General features: G+C 34.3%; 1 protein-coding gene across 14 annotated transcripts in view; it reads right to left on the bottom strand.

The window, feature by feature from the left end:
* Window positions 1-21,123, bottom strand: part of LOC141451212 (uncharacterized) — a 122,230-nt gene extending 101,107 nt beyond the window's left edge. For all 14 annotated transcript variants that reach the window (XR_012456587.1, XR_012456600.1, XR_012456588.1 and 11 more), the window contains exons 1-3: window positions 20,985-21,123; window positions 18,911-19,054; window positions 6,841-6,912 (exon numbers count right to left, since the gene is read on the bottom strand). Coding sequence is in view for 2 of the 14 variants with exons in the window: in XM_074122419.1 (XP_073978520.1) it covers window positions 6,841-6,912; window positions 18,911-18,936 (98 nt within the window). In the remaining 12 variants the exon portion in view is untranslated. The remainder of the gene's footprint in view (window positions 1-6,840; window positions 6,913-18,910; window positions 19,055-20,984) is intronic.
* Between the last annotated feature and the right edge of the window lie 2,013 nt (window positions 21,124-23,136).

The following is a 23,136-nucleotide window of genomic DNA, read 5'->3' as shown; positions in this document are numbered from 1 at the left end:
CTGCTTCAAAATACACAATACATTCTAATAGAACTATTTTTGAGAAATCTATTGTGCACACTCACACGACTTTCTCTTGCCACTATCTATGTGGTACGGTTTACTTGTAAACTAACATTTTTACCGGAAGTAGCTACTTTAAATTACACAATACATTCTAATAGAACTATTTTTGAGAAATCTATTGTGCACACTCACACGACTTTCTCTTGCCACTATCTATGTGGTACGGTTTACTTGTAAACTAACATTTTTACCGGAAGTAGCTACTTTAAATTACACAATACATTCTAATGGAACTATTTTTGATAAATCTATTGTGCACACTCACACGACTTTCTCTTACCACGATTTATGTGGTTGTGTTTTCTTGTAAACTAGTATTTTTACCGGAAGTAGCTACTTTAGATTACACAATACATTCTAATGGAACTATTTTTGATAAATCTATTGTGCACACTCACACGACTTTCTCTTACCACGATTTATGTGGTTGCGTTTTCTTAAAAACTAGTATTTTTACCGGAAGTAGCTACTTTAGATTACACAATACATTCTAATGGAACTATTTTTGAGAAATCTATTGTGCACACTCACACGATTTTCTCTTACCACTATCTATGTAATTGCGTTTTCTTGTAAACTAGAATTCTTACCGGAAGTAGCTACTTTAGATTACACAATACATTCTAATGGAACTATTTTTGAGAAATCTATTGTGCACACTCACACTCTTAACCCTATCTAAGACAAAATTGAATGGAATGCAACTATTGTTTAAATTGTTAATTGCAATTTTTAGTTACAATTAACGTAATTCAGATTCGTTATTTGCGAATTGTAAAATAGCTACCCAGTTGTCCTTTACAAGATTCCGAGGTAACCGTACCTAAGGGAATTTAACTTTTTTGTTTTTTTACATCAACAGAGGTAACAGCTAACCAATGCATTATAATAAAATACTATAAAACTTTGGAGTGAAATAAATTAATGAAATGTAATTTCATCACAATAAAACAAACCAGGTTATGATACAAACAAGTTTCGAAGACCACTGTTTGTTTAAACTCACAAACAAGAAATACAAGGATTTTTCTTTTTCTTTTTATATGTATTTTGTTTTTCTTTTTCATGCGCACCCTAATATGTCCCAAGGGGGTAAAAGGCAAGGTTTTTTCCTCCAACTTGTACCTATTTCCATAAATAGGCAATCCTCATATATATGTTCTATTTACATATATATGTACTGTATCTAAATTTTATCTCATTTTGTATAAAATATTGTATTATTATAGAGAATTTTGTACGTTTCTTTCTTATTTTTATTAATATTTTTTTTTGTTTCAGACTTTTTATCCTTTAAGTAAAAAGAAAGAAAAAAGTATCTAATTTTCTATGAAATTCTTACATTGTTTTATAAAATAAAGAATTTTAGGTGATTTTATAAAGTTGTTCGCATTCAGCTTGAACTTGAGAAACATTAGTGTAGTTTTATTTTTAAGGATATATTTAATCCTTTCAGGTGCACTTCCTCCAAAATTCGTCCTTAACCAGGCTCAAATTATTTGGCTTTTCTTACTCATGCTTAACGTCTTAATGAAGACCATTAGTAGCCTTTCCTCCAAAACCTTTGCTATTATTTATCTTACAATTATATTTGTAATAATAATTGTAATTTTGTAATTATTACGAGGTGTGGCTATTAAATAATGAGACTGATGCTGCTACAGAAGAACTATACACGACCGACAGCTGTGCTGCAGCGTAAAGCCTTCTCTTTCGATAGCAGCGTCTCACATGTTTGTAGCGAAATCTGTCTGACCGGAACCATAGTTTGGGTAAGAGGTGTTAGTTTCGTTTTGCCGAAAACATGATACTTACACAATGTAGTAGAGCAACGAATTGTCGTGAAATTTCACATAAAAAAATTGGTAAAACCGCTACTGAAACTTATCTTTTATTAAAAGAAGTTGATGGCGATGAATTTTAATCACGTGCGCGAGTTTTTTGAGTGGTTTAAGCGTTTCGAAGATGGCCGAGAAAACGCCGGAGATGACCACCCGGGGGTCGCTCTTCCACGTCCAAAACGGATGAAAATATCTATTATAATTAATCAACATTACTACCGTGAGGTGCTTGCTCAACTCCGTGAAAGAGTAAGGGAAAAACGACCCAATTTGTGGAAGTCATTGTCTGTCAAAACGTTTCTAAACCAAGTACAACATCCCAGTTTCAGGCCAACCGCCTTATTCGCTTGATCTGGCCCCATGAGACTTTTATCTGGTTCCCCAAAGTCAAATCTGCATTAAAAGGAACAAGATTTCAAGTCCGTTGAAGCTGTGAAAGAAAAAGCGGCACGCGTCATGCAGGAGCTCATAGAAAAAGACTTCCAGCACTGTTTCGAACAATGGTAAATTCGCATGGAGCGTTGTAGGGATAGGGGAGGGGTATACATTGAAGGTGATAATACCTAAATATGTATAAATTTAAAATAAAATGTTTTACATCATCAGTCTCGTTTTTTAATAGCCACACCTCGTACAAACAAAGAAATTTACAGATTAGATACGTCTACAACCTATTGTATTATATTTCCCACAGTTAGAGAAGGGATACCCCAAATGAATTTCGCTTAAAATTACTATAAACCTTGATGTAGTTAATTTGATCAATATTTAGCAATGTGTAATTGGTTTAAAGTAATTGTAAAATAAAATAAAAATCAATATACAATTTCAGTTCCATTAAAATGGCCAAATTGGACATTGTACGCAAATTAGATATTTTAAGTAAACAAAATACGGCAATTATAAAAATATAGCCGAATACGCTGAAACAATAATTATGGCCAATTTAGCTCTTTGCCTGGGAGAAACGCCTTTTTTTGGTGGGCGGCGAGAATATGGGGTCTGTTTAATTGTAAAACGGAAGCCGATAGTAGCTGGTTGATTTTCCGCCTTGTTTATATTCCTATAATTGATAGTCTGAATTGACCCTTGATTTGTTTTTTTTGCCGCATTAGTCGGCATTGTTAAATTCTTTTCCATTGTATTTGGGGGCCATTCTATATTTTATTTACACATTATTATCTTTTGTCCATTTATTTATGTTTTTTTAAATAATTTAATTCCATACTTTAATTCAATACTGGCTAGAGTATTTTTTGTTTTTGTTCAACATTTCTTTAGAAGTTAATTTTCTAACAATAATGCCACAGCAGTTAATTTATTCTTCGCTAATTTCGACTAAATTAAACGAATGCCTTGTTTCCATGAAAACTGCTCATCTGCTCGAGTAAGTATTAATTTATACTTTTTTTAAGATTGAAGGTACTTGCTTTAAGCATTTTGTAGGAGGGAGGTTATAAATTAGAGTTTTAGGTTTTAATGAGAGTCTCAGATTCGAGGTGTGGCTATTAAATAACGAGACTATTGCTATAAAACATTTTATTTTAAATTTATACATATTTAGTTATTATCACCTTCAATATACACCACTCCCCTATCCCTACAACGCTCCATGCAAATTTACCATTGTTCGAAACAGTGCTGGAAGTCTTTTTCTGTCAGCTCCTGCATGACGCGGGCCGCTTTTGTAGATTTGACTTTGGTGAACAGATAAAAGTCACATGGTGGGGCCAGGTCAGGCGAATAAGGCGGTTGGCCTAAAACTGGGATGTTGTACTTGGCTAGAAACGTCTTGACAGACAATGACTTCCACAAATTGGGTCGTTTTTTCCTTACTCTTTCACGGAGTTGAGCAAGCACCTCACGGTAGTAATGTTGATTAATTATAATAGATATTTTCATCCGTTTTGGACGTGGAAGAGCGACCCCCGGGTGGTCATCTCCGGCGTCTTCTCGGCCATCTTGGAAACGCTTAAACCACTAAAAAAACTCGCGCACGTGATTAACATTCATCGCCATAAACTTCTTTTAATAAAAGATAAGTTTCAGTAGCGGTTTTACCAAGTTTTGATGTGAAATTTCACGACAATTCGTTGCTCTACTACATGTGTAGTATCATGTTTTCGGCAAAACGAAACTAACACCTCTTACACAAATGACGGTTCCGGTCAGACAGATTTCTGTACAAACACGTGAGTCGTTGCAATCGAAAGAGAAGGCTTTACGCTGCACAGCTGTCGGTCGTTAGGATTTGGCTCATGCATAGTTCTTCTGTAGCAGCATCAGTTTCGTTATTTAATAGCCACACTTCGTACTAGCTCAATGCTGACTGATGATCCACAGCCATTTTTTATTAGTTAATTATACTGCATTCGGAATTTACTCGACTCTTTTCGCAACTTAGACTCGGCCAGGAAACATACAGTGAACATTTCACTTGTGCGGAACTAGCCAAACCATCCGTGCCGATTATCTAAATGATTTGGAATTAAGAAAAAATTTAGAAATACGATTGGCCAATCAGGACTATGACACTGTGGAATTTGATTCTTAAAGAAGTAAACTAAGCAAGATAGTTTAAAATGTATTCATTCTTCTTTTAATAGTTCACTTTAAGTGACTGCCTAATGAAAGAATTAATTAGTGATTCTTGTTGAAATAATAATGTAAATATTATTAGTAAAACATTTATACTACTTTTATACAATCAACTTTCTTTGAATAAGCTGGTTAGTGATAAATTTACCAACATAACCTAATTTTACCTTTTTGCGGTTTCGTTTTTAAATTGCGGTTAATAAAATTGTAACATACATACAAGCACACAAATAGACGTACACTGAGTATGTGTGAGAGGGATTAATATGTAAATATTTAAAATCGAAGCTTAGCACGATAACAACAGCTTTTCTTACTCCACTGCTCCACAAAAAAAGTGGCGCACTTTAAAAATGCGTTATTTTTTTTTCTCTGTAACTTTTTTGTTCTACATTTTATTTTAGTTAGCAAATATAAGAAGTATAAAGTTACGGGAGGGCTAAAATAAAATAAAAAATGATCTAAAAGAAATAAAAACCTCAAAAAAGTACTTCTCAGCAAAAAATGAATTTGAAAAAAAAAGTATTTCTTCCGATTAAAAAAGGAGAAAAAGAATTTTAGTAACGTGTATTGCTCGCATTACTGCATCCAATCTCCTCGGCATACTCCTTATTAAATTTCTCACGAAATCTTGTGTTAATTCCTGCCATATCTCCACCAGAGCACCTCGCAACTCTTCTAAGCTCCTGGGAGGATTATTTCTCCATCTTAATCGCCTACCCAGCTCATCCCAAAGATGTTCAATTGGATTTAAATCCGGGCTGCGTGCTGGTCATCTCAGAACACGAATGCCAGTATCGTGGAGATATTGAACAACACAGGCGGCAGTGTGTGATCGGGCATTATCTTGCATAAAAATAAAATTTTCCCCAATAAATGGTGCATAGGGTATCACATATTGCTGCAAAATTTCCCTCACATACAAATCTGCATTCAAGATTGCCCTGTTGAACATGTGGAGCTCAGTTTAAGTCCCCATAAAAATCCCAGCCCACACCATCACAGAACCACCTCCGAATGGTAGTCTACCAGAAATATTACACGGAGCGTAGCGCTCCCCAGGCCTTCGGTAAACTCGTCGCCTCCCATCAGGTGCGTAGAGAGCAAAACGGGACTCGTCTGAAAAGGGAACGTTTCTACAATCGTTCTCAGAGGGTACGATTTCTCAGAGTGTGAATTCTAAAAAATCGGTCATCAAGTGCTTCTGTGGCTCTTGGTCGACCCGAACCTTGTCTGCGAGTGCAGAGGCCTGTCTCCCGGTAACGATGGATGGCTCTACGGACGGTGGTCTCAGGCAACTCTAACGTTCGTGCTGCGTACCGCTGACTCCGTCCATCCTCAACTAATGCAATAATACGGGCCACTTGCTCTGCTGTAATTGAGAGTTTGCAATGCTTTCAGCTTGAAAAAAGTCGAAACGCAACTGTAGAAGTCAATAAATTTATTTACTGTTGAGGTAAAGTTCACGTTGTTCTTTACACAAAAAGACTGAAGGGGATTAAACGAGGAATTGCTTCTCTATTTACAAGAAACTTTGGACCTTGATTCGATTAATTGTTCCCTGACAGGTTATGAAAATAATTAAAACTAATAATCTTTCCCCAAAATGTGATAAAACAAAAAATAAACGCTTTTTTCAAAGTGCGCCACTTTTTTTGTGGAGCAGTTTATTACAATAGTTTAATGAGAAAAAATAAAAAATGCGAATTTTAGCGAATAATTATTTACAAAATAATAGATATATTTAAAAAGTAAATAATTGTAAGAATAATTCAGCAAGACTAAATTCAAAGGTAATAATGAATACAAATTAAATTTCTGTAAAATGGCTACTGCATTACAGAAATCATCACAAATCTCTTAATGCCGTACAGGTTACCAAAACGACGTTTACAACCCTTAATCAGGGAACAGCGTGCTTATTGAGTATTACACCAAGACTTGGATAGTGGCCTGCTTAATTGCTAGTTGTCATGGTAACACTAATCAACGACATGATGTGACTGGTAACCACATTGGATCGTTACCGTTGCATCTAAGGATAGAGGATAACCGCGAATTGCAAACCACTATTTTGGCTAACAGAAGAGTATAGCTTATTTGTATGATATCCTGTAGTCGTCAAAGTCGCTAACTCGTTTTTTTTTGTGAAGAACAATTTTAAACAGTAACTTTAGTTGAAAGTTCATAAAATTCATTAAACATTTTGAGAAGAGTTGCCTAGAAATGTGACATTTTGAAACCAAAATTTAATCATACGTTAGATTTTGGGACTTAAAGGAAATAGATACTTGATTTTGCGTGTTCTGTATAAAAAAAAAGTTCATGTACTTACTTCAGATGAGATTGAAAGTGGCGTAAGTCCATTTTGAGCAGTTTTATGATAAAATGAGTTTTGTGTTTTGCTCTGTAAAAAAATGCAGATAAAAAAATAGCTTTATTACTTTTGTTTTTATTATTATTAGGTAGAATCAAATTTTTTGTTGCATATTAGAATGTAATGGGATTTTAAATTATTTTAGAAAATGCAAAAATGTGACTTACTTCATTGTCATTCTCAGCATATCTGGCGCAAGGTGTTAAACAAAGCGGCATTTAAAACCAATTTTAAGGGTTTTATTCCATAAACCAATGCTTCAAAATGGAGAAGACTCATCACAGAGATTCATTTTACTAGCAGATCTTATTTCAACATAACCGACTACACTATCCACAGAACTGATCACCCTGATGATACTGCCCATAGAAGGCACTGCAATAGTAATAAAAAACTGTCTTCAACACAATCTGATCCCAACTAATCCTACCAATTCTCTTCAATCAACAGTCATCTCTCTCCCAATAAACTGAACAGACGATTCAAACTTCTCTCTAGACTTCTCGACAAGCGATGTTAACTCTTACTCTGATATCCGTCTAGCTCGAGCTGGTGTTCCTCAGGGCAGTGTCCTAGGTCCTATTCTTTACTCCTTGTATACAGTAGACATACCTCAACATCCAAATACTATCCTCTCCACCTTTGCTGACGATACTGCTATCTTATCTCCACATTCCGATCCTCTTATCGCTTCACGATCTCTACAAACACACATCAACCACTTACAGGACTGGCTTTTCAAATGGAGAATCAAAACCAACGTTTCGAAGTCAAAGTTTATAGTATTTACTCTCAGACGGAAAATCCTACCTCCTGTCATCTTGAACCAAACTCCTATACCAACTGTGGACAAAGTACGCTACCTTGGACTGAACCTAGACAAACGGTTGACATGGAATCCCCATACTAGACTGAAAAGGCAAGGAACTAACCAGCGCTACAAACTTCTCGCCAGACTACTTGACAAACGATCGAAACTAAACCTAGACAACAAAAGACTCTTATATCTAATGTTACTGCGACCCATTTGGTCATACGGCATCGAAGTATGGGGATCGACTAAGCGTTCCAACTCACTACGTCTCCAGACATTACAGTCAAAAATACTTCGAAAACTTCTTAATGCTCCGTTCTATGTATCTAATCTCACCATCCACAATGATCTCAAAATCCCTTTCATTACAGATCTTGCTAACACTCGTTTCTTCAAATTTCATTCCTCTACAGCAGCACATCCTAACCCTCTCATAGAACACCTATCTTCCTCCTCATTACCAGGTAATCCTCTAAGGAGATTGAAGAGAAGATGGCCTCGTGATCTTCTCTTATCGTGAGAGCAGTGTAGCTGAGCACGTTACTGGAGTGACACCACTGGGTGCCTTCTCCAATCATGATTTCCTGTTAATTCTTTTCTCTTTCACCATATTTGCATGTTGCAACAACTGTTGCAGTGGTAAGTTACAATAAAAGATTAAAAAAAAAAAAAAAAAAAAAAAACTCTTACTACAGAATAAACGACTTATGATACTGAAACCTGCCTGAAGGAATGGAACTTTGGGGCTCAGCCAAAGCTTCCAATATCTACAGAAATCCAATCCTTCCAGTCAAAAACACTCCGTCGAATCGCAAATGCTCCTTACTATGTCTCTCTAACTCTACCTTGCTCAGAGATTTCCTTGTTTCCTATGTTTCAGAAGCTGTAAGATCCCGTTATATTAAATTTCACACATCAATCACCTCACATCCTAATCCACTAGTAACCCAACTTACTGCATTGCCTGGAAATACTCCAAGACAGCTGAAGCGCAGGTGGCCATGCGATCTTCTAAGTGAAGTAAGTGCCAGTGCACAATAGGTGAACTCTTTGGGAGTTTTCTTTGGGAATGGGTGAATTCTCCCCTCATGCTATTCATGTACTTATCTATTATCATGTTGGATGTATCAGCTTATAAAATATCAGCAAATAAAAGTAACCAAAAAAAATTAAAATTAAAATTTAACTAATAACCCCAACACTAAGGCTTATTTTTAATTTTCAGTTAACTACAACCATATAACAATTTACTAATTAACAACACACGACAATAAACTTCACCAAAAAAACAGTCATAAAGAAACAAACAATCTGGTGGACTTACGCCACTGTTATTCTCAACAGTATGAGCTTTTGATAAAGTACTAAAACTTTGTGCTTCTCCTGATGGCCAATAAGTGCATTAAGAACTTACTGCATTGTCACTCTAAACAGAACAGTTGTTGTATAATACAAAGCTGTCGTTACCTTGATTTCAATAAAAAATGGACATTCATTCTCACCGGGTCACATGTTTTGAGGCATCTCTCCAATAATAATTAATTATTTAAATGAATTACGTATTTCAATATTGTAAAGGAACCACCCCAAAATATCACATTACAAAGTAAGTGGAATTTGCGAAAGAGTTGTAAATCAAATTGATTGCATTAAAGAGATTAAAGTTGAGCAAATTGTCGAAGGGGAAATTGTCATGACGACAAAGAAAATAGAAAATTATTAAGAAAAAAAGTTAAAGAAGAGAAAGTTCAACTATAACTCAAGAGCTAATTGATTTATTAAGCTTGCCTCAAGAAACGAGCAAGAAGTTGTTGAAGAAGAGAGGCAGCAGTTTTAGAAGATGATGTAAAAACTGAAGGTGAAATAAAACAAGCGCCTCCGGATAATGTAAATGTCGGGCATATATTTCTCAATGAAAAAGAGATGAAAAGCAACTGGAACAAGTTACTTATCACAAGGAGGGAAAAAACTATAGCGAAAATTTGGAATAGCAAAACTAAATAATGATATAATAATAATAAGACACAGAAGATTTTGAAAACAAAAGTAACACTTCTGAAAATAAAACTAAGAAAGAAAACCAATAAGATAACATGGAAGTCGCAAAGCAATAATGTTCTAGATAAGCCAGCTAAAGGAAGAAGGCTAGGATATTACGGCCTCCTTGATCGTTGCAACCTAGTTTAGGAGACGCAGTGAAGTAGTATTCAGGATATAGCTCTACAGGAACCGAATGACATTGACGAGCAGGCAAGTGATGTTTCATTTTGAAACCACATTTTGGTAGCTTTAAAGAAAAAAAAAATACGTTTTTAATTATTGCGTATCCTGTGCACAGAATTCGTTTGAACATTGAGGCAATTCTGTTGGATAAAAAAAGGCATTTATTATAAGTGAGTAGCTCTTTTTAATTGGACTAAGTACTTAAAACTCCAAACTGCTATGACTTCGGCTTCTCACGATATCAACACCACCTAAAATGTACCTCACCTCTAAAATGTGTGTGAAATTGTAATTTAGAGTTGGTAAATACAAAACTGTATGCATTTTTGTTTAAGTACTTGTTTAAAATATTTCCTAACATTTTCTCAAATATTTCAGATAGATCAGAAGTAAATGTTTACAAGTGCGATTTGTAACCTTTGACTTCCTTATTTTAAGACAATCTACTTTAAAAATTGACTACTGGTCCATCTAAAAGAGTTTTCAATGAATTAAACAACTTGATAAACTAACACTGTTGAGTGCTCATGAACCCGTTTTCTTGCAAAACAATCGTAATTTCTCACACGAAGATAAAAGGAATCCTGGAAAATGATATACCGTTTGGAAGCCCATTAAACAAGGAAACTTTTATAAAAAGTGGCAGCGCCTAGGGTCTGATAATGATCACGTAAGGGTCTAATGAGTTTTCTTAAAAATTTCTGTAACTTTTATTTTCCCAGTTTCCGGAGGCTGTTTGAAGAATAATTTATGCTTCAAAATGGTGTCAATTTTTAGAAAATTTATATGTCTTTCTAACCGTGTCATCAGAATCGAATTCGGACTAAAACTTTCTGATTAATAATATTTTTATTGCAAAAAAGTAATGATTTTTGGGGAAAAAAATTAAATGACGTCACTAAAGAACAGTGGAAAATATGAAGTTGGCCAATACGTCATTGAACTCTAGATGTAATACACAGAGTAGGTTTATGGATATTAGTTACTGGTTCACCCTGTATATCCGCAATTACCCTTTCCTAGTAGCGATTCCGTCACTAATCTGTCAGGCGACACAATTAAAACCATTAAACAAAATTCATGGCACCTCTATATTATTATTATTTTGCTTTCTAAAGTTAGGTATGAAATAAAAGAAGTAAAGTATTCGACAAAAAAATTAAAGGTTATTTAAATTAAGTTATTTTACTCCCAAACAACACAAAACTTATTATAAAGGTAACTTGATAATAAAATGTGTAAATGTACAATATGTACCTCTATTTGGGTTTTATGGTGGTCTGTTTTTGACATCTGTTATTTTCATGGGGCTTTAATTATTCTCTCTTTATTTTAAAATTAACGTGGGCAACAAAATTTCAGCTCGCACAGAAACTATGAGGAGAACTGCAATAAAGTGATAAATATTTTTAACGTTAAATTCGGATATTAATAATTTTTTGAATGCCAAATAAAGAATTTAGACACATTTCTAAATGTTTTAATTTTTAACAAGAGATCGTTACGTATCAATTAACCAGTTAAGCGTGGAATTTAGTTTTTAAAAAACCTCCCACAGTGTGCTGAATTAAAATCAGACAATGACGTGTATACACGACGAACGCAGGGCAAAACAACTAGAAGTTTACAACGTCGTAATAGTCACTGCAAGCGACTTTTTCTGCAATCTCTGGGGTTTGAAATTATAGAGCATTCTGTGCAATTCAAAAATCTTGCACAGCTTCATTTATGAATTGCCCTAGTTAACTAGGGACGCAAGAGGTTTTACAAGGAAGAAAAGAGCTTTGAATTCTGTGCAAAATGAAATCAAGCTCGTACTGGAGGTCTGAACCTCTATCTAAGGTAAAAACGGCATTGCATAAGGGTTGAGAGCTTCTATTTGTGAGCGTAATTCTAATGGGGAGACCAAACATGCACCAACCACTCATGATTTGGCTGGCTCCCTTCTCCGTATAAAATACTTAGCACTTCTATTGGTAAGATAAAGGAAACATCCCACCAAATAATATTCTTATTGTATTTTATTAACCCTCAAACCACAAGATGCGGGTCGGATCCGACCCGAGGCGAAAACATATTTCCATTGTTCCCCCCACAATTAACTCTTAGCGATTAAACTCGGTATACCCTTTCTGTGAGTCCTTAGGAAGAGGCCACACTGTTTCCGCCGATTCGGTAAGGGTCTCTCCGCTCTCTAGGTTTGTATTTCTTTCAGTAAGTCAGATTCTGGGTCGGATCCGACCCGACCTTGGTATTAACGTTATACGTTTTGTCCTGCACAAGTGGAACAAAAATGAAGAAAGTTACTCTGGAGATGCACGTTCGACGTTTCTCAAGAATCTTGCGTTTGCCTTGACGCTTCCTCTAGAAGGAAAAAGACTGAAAAACAAGCGTTTTCCAAAGGAATTACTCCTTACGATTGGAAAATATGTCCTACTTGTTCCCACTGATAATGGCGAACAATCAAATGATTTTTTTCCATAACGATTCAATAATTTTGTTACCACAAAACTATTTTACTTTAATTTTCATTCAACCTTTTTGTAAACAGTTTTGTTTTTATTGAGACAAAGTACCTTTTTCAAGTTCATTTCTTCACTTATTAGTCCATTCTAAATAGACTAATGCCATAAAATTATACAATTTATTAAAAAATTTATACATTTTATATAGAAATAAATGTGTTATTTTGAGTTATATTTGAGTTTTTCACTGTAAGAAAATATAGTATCGGGTCGGATCCGACCCTACCTTGGTGTTCGTGTCGGGAAAATTCATCTTGTGGTTTGAGGGTTAAAATTTCGAGTTTTGTATGGTTAATGGCAATTTTATATTTTTCACGAGTAAACACGTCGAACGCACCGTAATAGAGATTTGGTTTGACGTTTATACACGTCAAACTCGCTTAACTGGTTAATTGTTCAGCCTTTCGAAGACTTAAACGCGATATTTCTGAGCCCCGCCTTAAAAAATAGGCGATTACTTTATTTTAAAACTAAAATGTATTCAATTATTGAATATGGAAGGTAAACAAGGCATTTAGGTAATACGATATTTAAAACATTCAAATATTCAGCGTTTTTTAAATAAAAATAATAATTTTACGGCACCCTTAATTGCCTTATTGCAACACACTAAGTAGCAACGAAAACCAGATAGAGAATAACTACTTTATAGAAGTTAAAGGAATGTAATACAAAAAAAAAAAAAAAATAGGATGAAAAATCGACGTGGAAGATGTTTTAGCCAGCAGGCGCAAGAATTGGTGTACGTATCTCAAAACATTGGCCGCTGGCACTAATATTTCAATGTTTAGCGTACGCGCTAACCTTGCCAAGTTCCCAAGATTTGGGAGATACTATATACAACCAGCGTACTGGGCAGCTACAGTAATAAAATAAGATGAACTGATTGTGCACTGTTTAAGAACTGTTGTTATCTGAACTCAATAGTTCACAGATTAACTGTAAAACTTCGAAATTCTCATCAGCTAAAAGTAACATAAAATTCACTAAAATGGTACCCGAAGATAACAAAAAAAAATGAACTCATAGCGAATTTTCTGAGCTTTATATAACACTAAGGAAGGTTAAAATTGTTTACAGCGCAACTACAGCAGGCTGTGAAACGCACCAATCTGTAATATTATTATTAAACGTTTAGGCTCCGCTTAATCATATACCACGTAATTTAAAATTATACAGCTTTTTGTTTTTACGCTGAAATATAGACACGTTAAAAGAGACTAATAAAAAAGCAAGGTTTTTCTCGTAAAACATTTTGGGTAGACTCAGCTATTTGCTTATTAAAACTACAACTTTATACGCTTAATTTTGATTTAATAATTATCACATTAATTATCCGTTCGCAAAATTAAAAGAATGTTTTCGATATATCAACATTTTTGAATGTTTAGAAAAAATTACATCTTCCGGAATAAAAATTATATTTTGCGGAAATATAAACAGGATGATATATTAGAAGGAATTGACGTTGAAATGAAATGGAAGGAATAGTTCCATGTTGGGATGGGTATGAATGTAGAAGAGAGATGTGAAGTGTGAACAAAATGGATTATATATACATGTATGTATATACTTGTGTACATCTTCCAAGGTGTTGTATTTATAAAGCTAAGGCAAATATTGGGGAAAAAAATCTTTGGTAGAAATAGATTTCTATCTGATAAGCTGTGAATCTAACGCTGACAAACCCAACTTAATAGAATCAATCACTCTTCAATCAATCAGACACTCTTGTCGGTTCAATACTTTTATCTGTATGGATTATTTTAGGAAAAATTTAAATCGGGATCCTAATTTGAGACCCTTTAAAAATTTAATAGTCACGATTAAATCCTTCGAGTAAGGAAACAAAAAAAAATCTCCGAGAAATTTTCGAGTATAAAACATTTTTAAACGTTTAAAATTGCGCAGACTGTGTAACTGTCCTGCAATCGTAAAGGATAATTTCATTAATCATCGCTGTAACTATCCTGCAATCGTAAAGGATAATTTCATTAATCATCGCTGTAACTATCCTGCAATCGTAAAGGATAATTTCATTAATCATCGCTGTAACTATCCTCCAATCATAAGGATAGTTTCATTAATCATCGCTGTAACTATCCTTCAATCATAAGGATAGTTTCATTAATAATCGCTGTAACTATCTTTCAATCATAAGGATAGTTTCACTAATAATCGCTGTAACTATCCTTCAATCATAAGGATAGTTTCATTAATAATCGCTGTAACTATCCTTCAATCATAAGGATAGATTCACTAATAATCGCTGTAACTATCCTTCAATTATAAGGATATTTTCACTAATAATCGCTGTAACTATCCTTCAATCATAAGGATAGTTTCACTAATAATCGCTGTAACTATCCTTCAATTATAAGGATATTTTCACTAATAATCGCTGTAACTACCCTCCAATCATAAGGATAGTTTCATTAATAATCGCTGTAACTATCCTTCAATCATAAGGATAGTTTCATTAATAATTGCTATAATGTGCAATCAGATACTTTTCAACATTATTGCTACCGTACTATTAAAATTTATTTAAAAAAAAAATACAATTAAGTGAATTTAACGTTCATGCATTGACACTTTCCTTGAAAATAAATAAATCACACCAGCGTTCAAGACAGCCAAGTCTAAAATAAATAAAATAAATTTAATAAATCTTAAATGAATTTAAGTAGAAAAAAAAAAAGCTCCGGGCGCCCATGACCACAAATATTGACGCGCCTTAAATACAAAAAACCATAAAGAATACAGAAAAAAATATATACTTATATAGATTCCTCTGGTAAACTAAAATTCCACGAAATTCAAGGAAGATTAATTATGAAACAAATACGACTTAAAATTAATCAGTAAAATAAAATATTGAAAATTATTACACCGAATATAATCTATTTTCATTATAAAGTTTATTTATTTTTTCCTTCCAACAATTTTTTCAATCATTTTAGGATAGTTGCAACTAGGGCGGAAGAAATCTGATATTTAACGCATGAGTAAAAGTGCTTTTATATACTATAAGTAACAGTGTCACGATCGCTAGCGCTCGTAAAGGCAAGGCCTGAAGTGAAGTGTGTAAAAGTGCCACTTTATTCATTATTCAGATAAACAACTAATACTAAACTTAATAATAGAACGTTAAATAAGTCGATGAAAATATGGTTAGGTTAGATTAGGTTTGGTTAGGTTAGTTCTGGGTAATATCGTTGCGTTTTTTTGATAAAATTATTTGGAATATCTCTTTATCAGAGAACCTGGTGTTCTGGCAGAAATTAACCTCTTTTTAGTGAATGGGAAAAAATAATGGTTTCATGGTAATGGCAAGACCACAACTTCGCGTTAGAATGCCTCAAAATTTTAAAATATCCTTTGGAACTGGGTAAGAGAAAGTCGTGTGAGTGGTCCTCTTGATGTTATTTCTTGATGTTCTTTTTCAATCATTTGATAGATATAAATCTATCTAGGTTTGTTTCATCAGAATCTCTGACTAGTTTGTGACTGAACATGCGCCATGAGAGTTTGGTGTTCCCCAATTAATTTGTGATCTATCAGAGCAGCTGGTGAACCAAACATGCGCTGTAAAACCCATTTATTTGCCAGCTGCAAAGAGTAAAGCAAGAAAGACTGAAATGGGGCCGGCCACGTATTAAGAATGGAGTGAAGCCGCGATGGAAGGTAAGCCTGGAGGTAGAAGGCCCAGAGGATGTCCAATTAACTGGTGACTGCATCAACTACAGGAGGACCTCAAGATCATGAGTGTCAGGAGGTGGAGAGTAAAGCAAAGCAAGGCAAATATGGGCACCTTGGTCTTTTTGAAGACCATAAAAGAAAAATTTAAAAAATCATTAAAATTTTTCTGGGCATGCGCAAAGTAATTTAAGTGGTGCAACAGAATTTAAATAATTATAAATAAATTGGTAACTAATAAATTCTTTAACGGAATTAACTTATATTGTTGGCACTTCGATCCACGATGAGCCTTCTAAATAAGCCGACGTCACTTAACTCCATTCTGTGCACCCGATTTCCAATGTCTTTCTCTCTAAAAAGCTTCTTGCTAATGCCCATCTTAATCTTGGTCTACCTACTCATCATCTACAATGGTGCGATATCACTTGTCGAAATTCCATAGGGGATTTCAGACGCGCTGAAGCAAGAAGTTTAAAAAAACAAATTCTTCAAGTTTTTTTGGGGGCTTGAGCAACATAATTAGGAGCTCCAACAGAAATCAAAGTTAAATCGAACTTTAACTAGTACAGGAACAGATAGCCCACTAGTAGAGCGAACTTCTCTACTTTGGTCAGGTGGCCCAATTCAGTTCAGTATTTCTCCAGCCTAGAGATTCTGATATTTGCCACAGCGAAGTGTTTATACAACTCCCTATTCTTTCTAATTCGCCAGCCTGAATCGTCTCTTACAGGATCAAATATTTTTAAAAAGGAACTTTCTTTTTCGAAAACAAGAAAGTCCTTTTCATCTTCCACAGGATATGGTCCACTTCTATGTGGCCTGACAGGACTGAACGGATCAGTCTTTAGTAGAGCTGGACGTTCACAACTTGTCTATAGCATTATTTTATAATACATACACACTAACTTGAATCACTTCATAAAAAATCATGAGTGGTAAAAGAGTTCCATTTGTCACAAATGTTAGCGATATTTATTTCTTTGCTTCTCTTTGCAGAGGAATGAAAATTTATGATCAATGAGAAGAATATTCTTAAAATACATAAAAAAATAAAAGACTGAAATTTCATAAGCACTGCTGGTATAATGACCATAATTTACATATTTGGCACAAAACTATCTTTTTTCATGTAACTATGAATAATATTCTGTACATTCATAAATAATAAATCTTTTTCAAAATGCAGCATAAAGTTTTAAAATTTTACTAAATCAAGAATTGGTTTCTTTATTTGTTGAAGGCAATTCGGACCTTCCAGTATCCATCACTAATTGTAAATTTCATCATCATCATTATTATTATTATTTTAAAAGTCGCGGTCAGTTTTGTATAATCAAAGAAAAATAAACAAAAATCAGGAGCGTCAATTCAAGCAACTGTCTCTTGAGTCAATTATTATTTTTTTTTTTTTTATTTTTTTTTTTTTTAATTTATTTATTTTCACAACTGCAGAATAATTCTGCATCAAGTGAAGCTGATACAACATGATACATAGAATACATACATGAATACATGAGGGGAGAATTCACCCATTGGTGAAACTCCCAAAGTGGTACACTTCACTATTGTACATTGGCTCTTACTTCATTTAGAAGATCGCGTGGCCACCTGCGCTTCAACCGCCTGGGAGGATTTCCTGGTAGAGTGGTAAGTTGAGCTACTAGAGGATTGGGATGTGAGGTGATTGATGTGTGGAATTTAAAGTATCGGGATCTTACAGCTTCAGAAACATAGGGAACAAGGAAATCTCGGTGCAAGGTATGATTGGAAACAAAGTAAGGAGCATTAGCGATTCTACGGAGAGTTTTTGACTGGAAGGATTGGATTCTGTAGATATTGGAAGCTTTGGCTGAGCCCCAAAGTTCCATTCCGTAAGTCCAGGCAGGTTTTAGTATCATAGTATAGATAAGTCGTTTATTCTGTAGAGAGAGTTTAGATCGCTTGTCAAGAAGTCTAGAGAGAAGTTTGTATCGTCTGTTCAGTTCTTTCCGTTTGAGTCTAGTATGTGGATTCCAGGTTAGGCGTTTGTCCATGAAGAGTCCTAGATACTTAACACAATCTGTTGTGGGAAGAGGAGTGAGGTTTAGGTAAACGGATGGAAGGATAGTTCGCCTTAGGGAGAATGTAATGTAATTACATTTATTTTCATTAATTTTAATTCTCCATTTCTTTAGCCAAGGCTCAAGAGATTCTATATGGGATTGGAGGAAGCGGTAGGCAAGGACCGGGTCTTTATGAGGAGAGAGGATGGCCGTATCATCGGCATAAGTAAAAAGGAAGGTACGAGGATTGGTAGGAATATCAGCAGTGTATATGGTGTAGAGTACAAGCCCAAGGACACTTCCCTGGGGAACACCTGCTCGAACTGGGTAACAAGGAGAGTAGGAATTTCCACAGACGACACTAAATAAGCGTCCAGTAAGGTAAGATTGAAGGATGAGAAAATATGTAGTTGGTAGGATGCTCTTGAGTTTGGCAAGCAATCCCCGGTGCCAGACGCGATCGAAAGCTTGAGCAACGTCGAGAAAAACTCCCGGACAATACTGTCCATTCTCAAGAGAGGTTGAGATTACATCCACAACACGATGACATTGTTGGACTGTAGAGTGATGAGCGCGGAAACCAAATTGATGGGACGGAAGTATTTCCTGTGATTCTAGGAGAGGATAAATTCGTTTTAGGAGCAGTTTCTCAAGGAGTTTTCCTAAGAAGTCAATTATTTAAAATGCTAATTGTTATTGTATTCTTTTAATGCTTACTTTACCTCAAATAAGTTAGATGCGACGTCATCTCCAACACTCAAATTACTTCTTAAACAGGCTACAAAAAGTGCCTAGGCTTGTACACTTAATGGTCCAACAGTTGGCAATCTTCGTTAATCTTCTGAGATTGATTGATTTATTAGCATCTAGAAACCAATTTTATATCATTTTTTATAGAAACATGTTTCAAAAATAGGGGCGAGATTGATAGAGGTCACTATATCAGCCGAGAAAAGCAAAATCCGATTGCTATCTCTTCGTGGTGGCCCCTCAGAATTCCTCTAGATATCTTAGAACTCAAAGCTGGTATGAAATTATATAATAATATTGGTATGAGGGCTTTTCCCAACGGCAGGCTTGAGAAAATCCTCAATCACAAAACCTCTTTATCTTGCTGAGATGCAAGTTCTTTATCTTGAGAGATGGGCAAAGAGAGGTCGTCCTTTGATATCTTGGGAAGATGTTTGGGGAATTTAGGATCGTGTACATCTATGGGAGTGAGTGACTTGATTGTTTGAGAGTGACTTGCCTACTTCTTCGCTCCTCTGTTACAAAAGAAAAACAAAAATTGACATTTCTCTCATTCGTATCTATGGAGAAGAAGTATCTGGGTTTATAGAAAGGCTTTACCTTTAACACATCAAGAGTAGATTAGGGGAACCTAAGGCGGAACCTCCTTGTCCCCAAATAGCGGTGGTTTGCCCTTGAAATCATTTTCTCTTCATGAGGATGGAAAACCGAACAGCAAATACTTTCTCCCAAAAGAATGCGATTGTCAATTACTGCTAAAATGCTATCTTGTACTTTTTTAATGAGCTTAGTAGAATTAAATACAATGAACGGAAAATCAAAGTAAATATAAAAGAGAAAAAGAGACAAAAAGAAAACAGAACTAGCACAAATGTAGATGCGCAGTAAATGTTAAACCGCAACAATCATAATCGTACTTAGAACAAGCCTATTATTTTTGTCTTATTAATTTGTGAATTGTTTAATTGGTCCGACAACAAAACAAGAATGTTTGTAAATCCGCAATTCCAATTTAATGGTAAACTAGCAGCAGCATTACCGTTTTATATTACAAATTGGTCAATCAGTATCAGTCAAATTTCTGTTTAGTTTTTGATAGTTTGATAATTATACTTTATAAACTCCAAGTAAGATCACATAAGACAATACAAAGGCTCAGATACATACCATCACCTTTTAAGATTAGACGGTAATATTATTCACAAAGGATATTTGGTATTATTAATTATGTAAGGCAACTCCATGATAATTGTAGTACATTAATCTCAATCCCGTGTGCTTTAAACAGGTAAAGTTACAGGTAAGTTGGCAGAATTCAACTGAAGTTACTGCCAAATTTTATTCAACTTGTCAAAAAAAGGGAAAAATAATGATAAATTATTTATTATTTGAAGAATTTACTCCCATAAATTTCATTTTATACATAAATCCTATTCCTTATAAACATCAATAACTTATTAAACCAGTCGCTTCTTTTAAGTGTCTCCCCTTAATGAAATTAGAATTTGTAAATATTAAGCCTAACACTTCAAAAATAACCGGTACAATTGTCCCAGCTCAATTAATTTATTCTGAATATTAAGTAACTGCCGCAAATAAATCAGAAAGATTTTAAAGAAATACTTCTCTACGTTAATAAACAATTGGTATATCTCCTACCACTAAAATTATGCTAACTTCAAACAGAATTCTATTTAGAGGAAATTAATTTGTTTAATTCGGGTAACAAGTCGGTTTCACACCCGTTTATGCAATTATCTAATAAATAACTCATCCAAAGAGGGTATCTTTGGGGTTTGCTAGTGCTTAACATTTGTTAACAAGGATATTTTCAATTTCAATTACTATTAATTCAATTTAGGACTGATGTGGTCTTTTAAATCATTCCTTGTGATAATTTAAGTATGATTCATATTAATTGGCAATATAGAGGTGGTTCGATGCACTGAAAAGTTTTGTTCGAACAATTTTCCCAAACAAATGTGTAGAAAGGTATATTTTTTGTGAAAAAAAAAAATGTTTTGTTTAAAACATACGAGTACTTACCTTAATTTAATGTGCATTGTTCACGCGGGAAGAAGGGCCTGACACCACTACAAGTGACGCAATGAAAGTCATAAATCAAATATGGAAGGTTTTGTGACGTTAGCCTATGGTCAGCAGTGGCTCCCTCCCTCTGCTTATTCAGTTTATTCCGCGAAGTTTGTTCAGAATGGCGTTCTACATATGTGTAAGTTATTTCATTTTAATTTTGTTTGACTAAATTTAATCAAAATTCTGTTATGTTTTGTACAGATCAATTAAGGTCCTTTACCCATTAAAATTATATAAGATTGATTACATTTAAGGACAGATTATTTGATAAAAGAGTTAGTCAAAATTAGGCGTTTGGAAAGTTGTCCAATATGGCGGGGAAGCAGTGATTTGCTACATTTCAATAATAGCTCTATGATTTCTATCATTTAAACAAATAATCTTTTAATGTATAACTGATTGCTTCTATAAAACGATACATTTTTAGCAGATTCACCTATGAAATATAACTTTCTTTTTTGCCTTTTTTTTATCCAGACCCAAGCAACAGAACAAACTTGAAAATCCGTTCACCAGACTGCGCCACTGTGCGGGAATGGAAACAGTTTTGCACCCTTGAGCGGGAATGGGTACTGATCCTTAGTTTAACATAAAATTCGGTCAATTAATTTAGATCTCCTAGATATTTGTTTCCACAACCAAGGATGAGAAATGTTTATGTTTATAAAGATAATATTTTATTATATGAAAATAACTTCCAGGTTTCGATGTTTAGGTGTCTGTTTTACTCAAGAACCAACTATGCTGGAGGTTGCTGTTCCAAACATTTAGAAGGTAAGACATACTTTTTTTTTACCTCTTGTTTGATAATTTCTTATGATAATTAATAAATAACTGATTTGAAACACAATAAAATTATATTTACGTGGAGAAAAAATAAATTTCATGGAAACTATTTTAATGCAAATAATGAACTTGTGAATTCATTATCATTTGCAGACTGAAAAACCTAGTTATCATTGGTTTAACCTCTATATTTCTTATGCTTACTCTTTATTCTCCAATGAGTTTTTTTGGGGGATATCTAATGGAAGAATTAAATAACTTGTTTTTACATTAAATGACATCATTTTGGGGCATAAGTAATGAACTTGTAGAAATCCTACTTCAAAATTTGGGTTATATCTAATATGTTCGCTACCATGTATCACTTCAGAGGGCTTCTATTTTTTTGTATCTATCAAGTCAGAAGAGTAGTATTATCTTTTCCTAACTAGGCTTTACATTTTAACATCATTCAAAAGTCTAAATAGGGTTATTTATTAATCGTTGGTTATTGTTCCAATGTTGTTTGTTAAGTAAATATTTTTTTAGCGGATAAGCTGAGAATTTACTAACGAATTTGTATTATCGTTCTTCCAACTTGGAATTCTTGAATTTTATGCAGTACAGTCATTTCTTAAGAACCTACCCTAACCCATGCATTAAAAATTAATGCTTTTAAAACCATTTAACTGTTTTTCTGAGTTTTACTTACTTATTTAATCCTGATCTCATTGAACATGCGGTTTAGAGGTTTGATAAAAACAACATTCCTATCTATTTTTTTGGGCACTGGCCATTTTATCTTCGTCGTTGGTTTCTCTTTTTGTAATTATTTAATTAACCTTCCTCCTTTCTCCGGGATCCTATCATAGATTCTAAGATCGGGTACGATAGTGGAACAACAGTTGTCTGCCATATTGGTTCCCTTGGCCACCTTTCTCTTGCAGAGGATCTTTCTGTTGCTAGCAGAGAACCACTTCCCCGCATTGGGCTCTCTAGCACTAGGTTACTCCTTTAGCCTTTCACTCTCACTATATAATAATTTTTACTATTAATAAATTAAATATTCTTTAAGAAACTTCTAGGAGAGAAAAATCTTGTGCCTGAATCATTTGAAAAGATCTATAAATTTTTTCAAAACTTTGTATTTTCTTCTTTAAAACTGTTTTAAGGCTTCAAAATGGCTCTCACTCCTGGCACCTTGATATAGAAGGCTAGTTTGACATTATGTCCTTATCAGTAATCATACATTTCTCTCATTCCAACTTGTTAACCTTCCGAACAAAACTGTGGTAAAGATAGAAGTAATTACTCAGCAACAGGTACCAGTTGGGTTAAT

This window comes from Rhodnius prolixus, unplaced genomic scaffold (assembly GCF_049639745.1).
Source record: "Rhodnius prolixus isolate KJV_2025 unplaced genomic scaffold, Rpr scaffold_8, whole genome shotgun sequence".
Classification (NCBI taxonomy): Eukaryota; Metazoa; Arthropoda; class Insecta; order Hemiptera; family Reduviidae; genus Rhodnius; species Rhodnius prolixus.
Note: the sequence above shows the minus strand (reverse complement) of the source record. Positions and strands in the feature narration are given on the sequence as shown.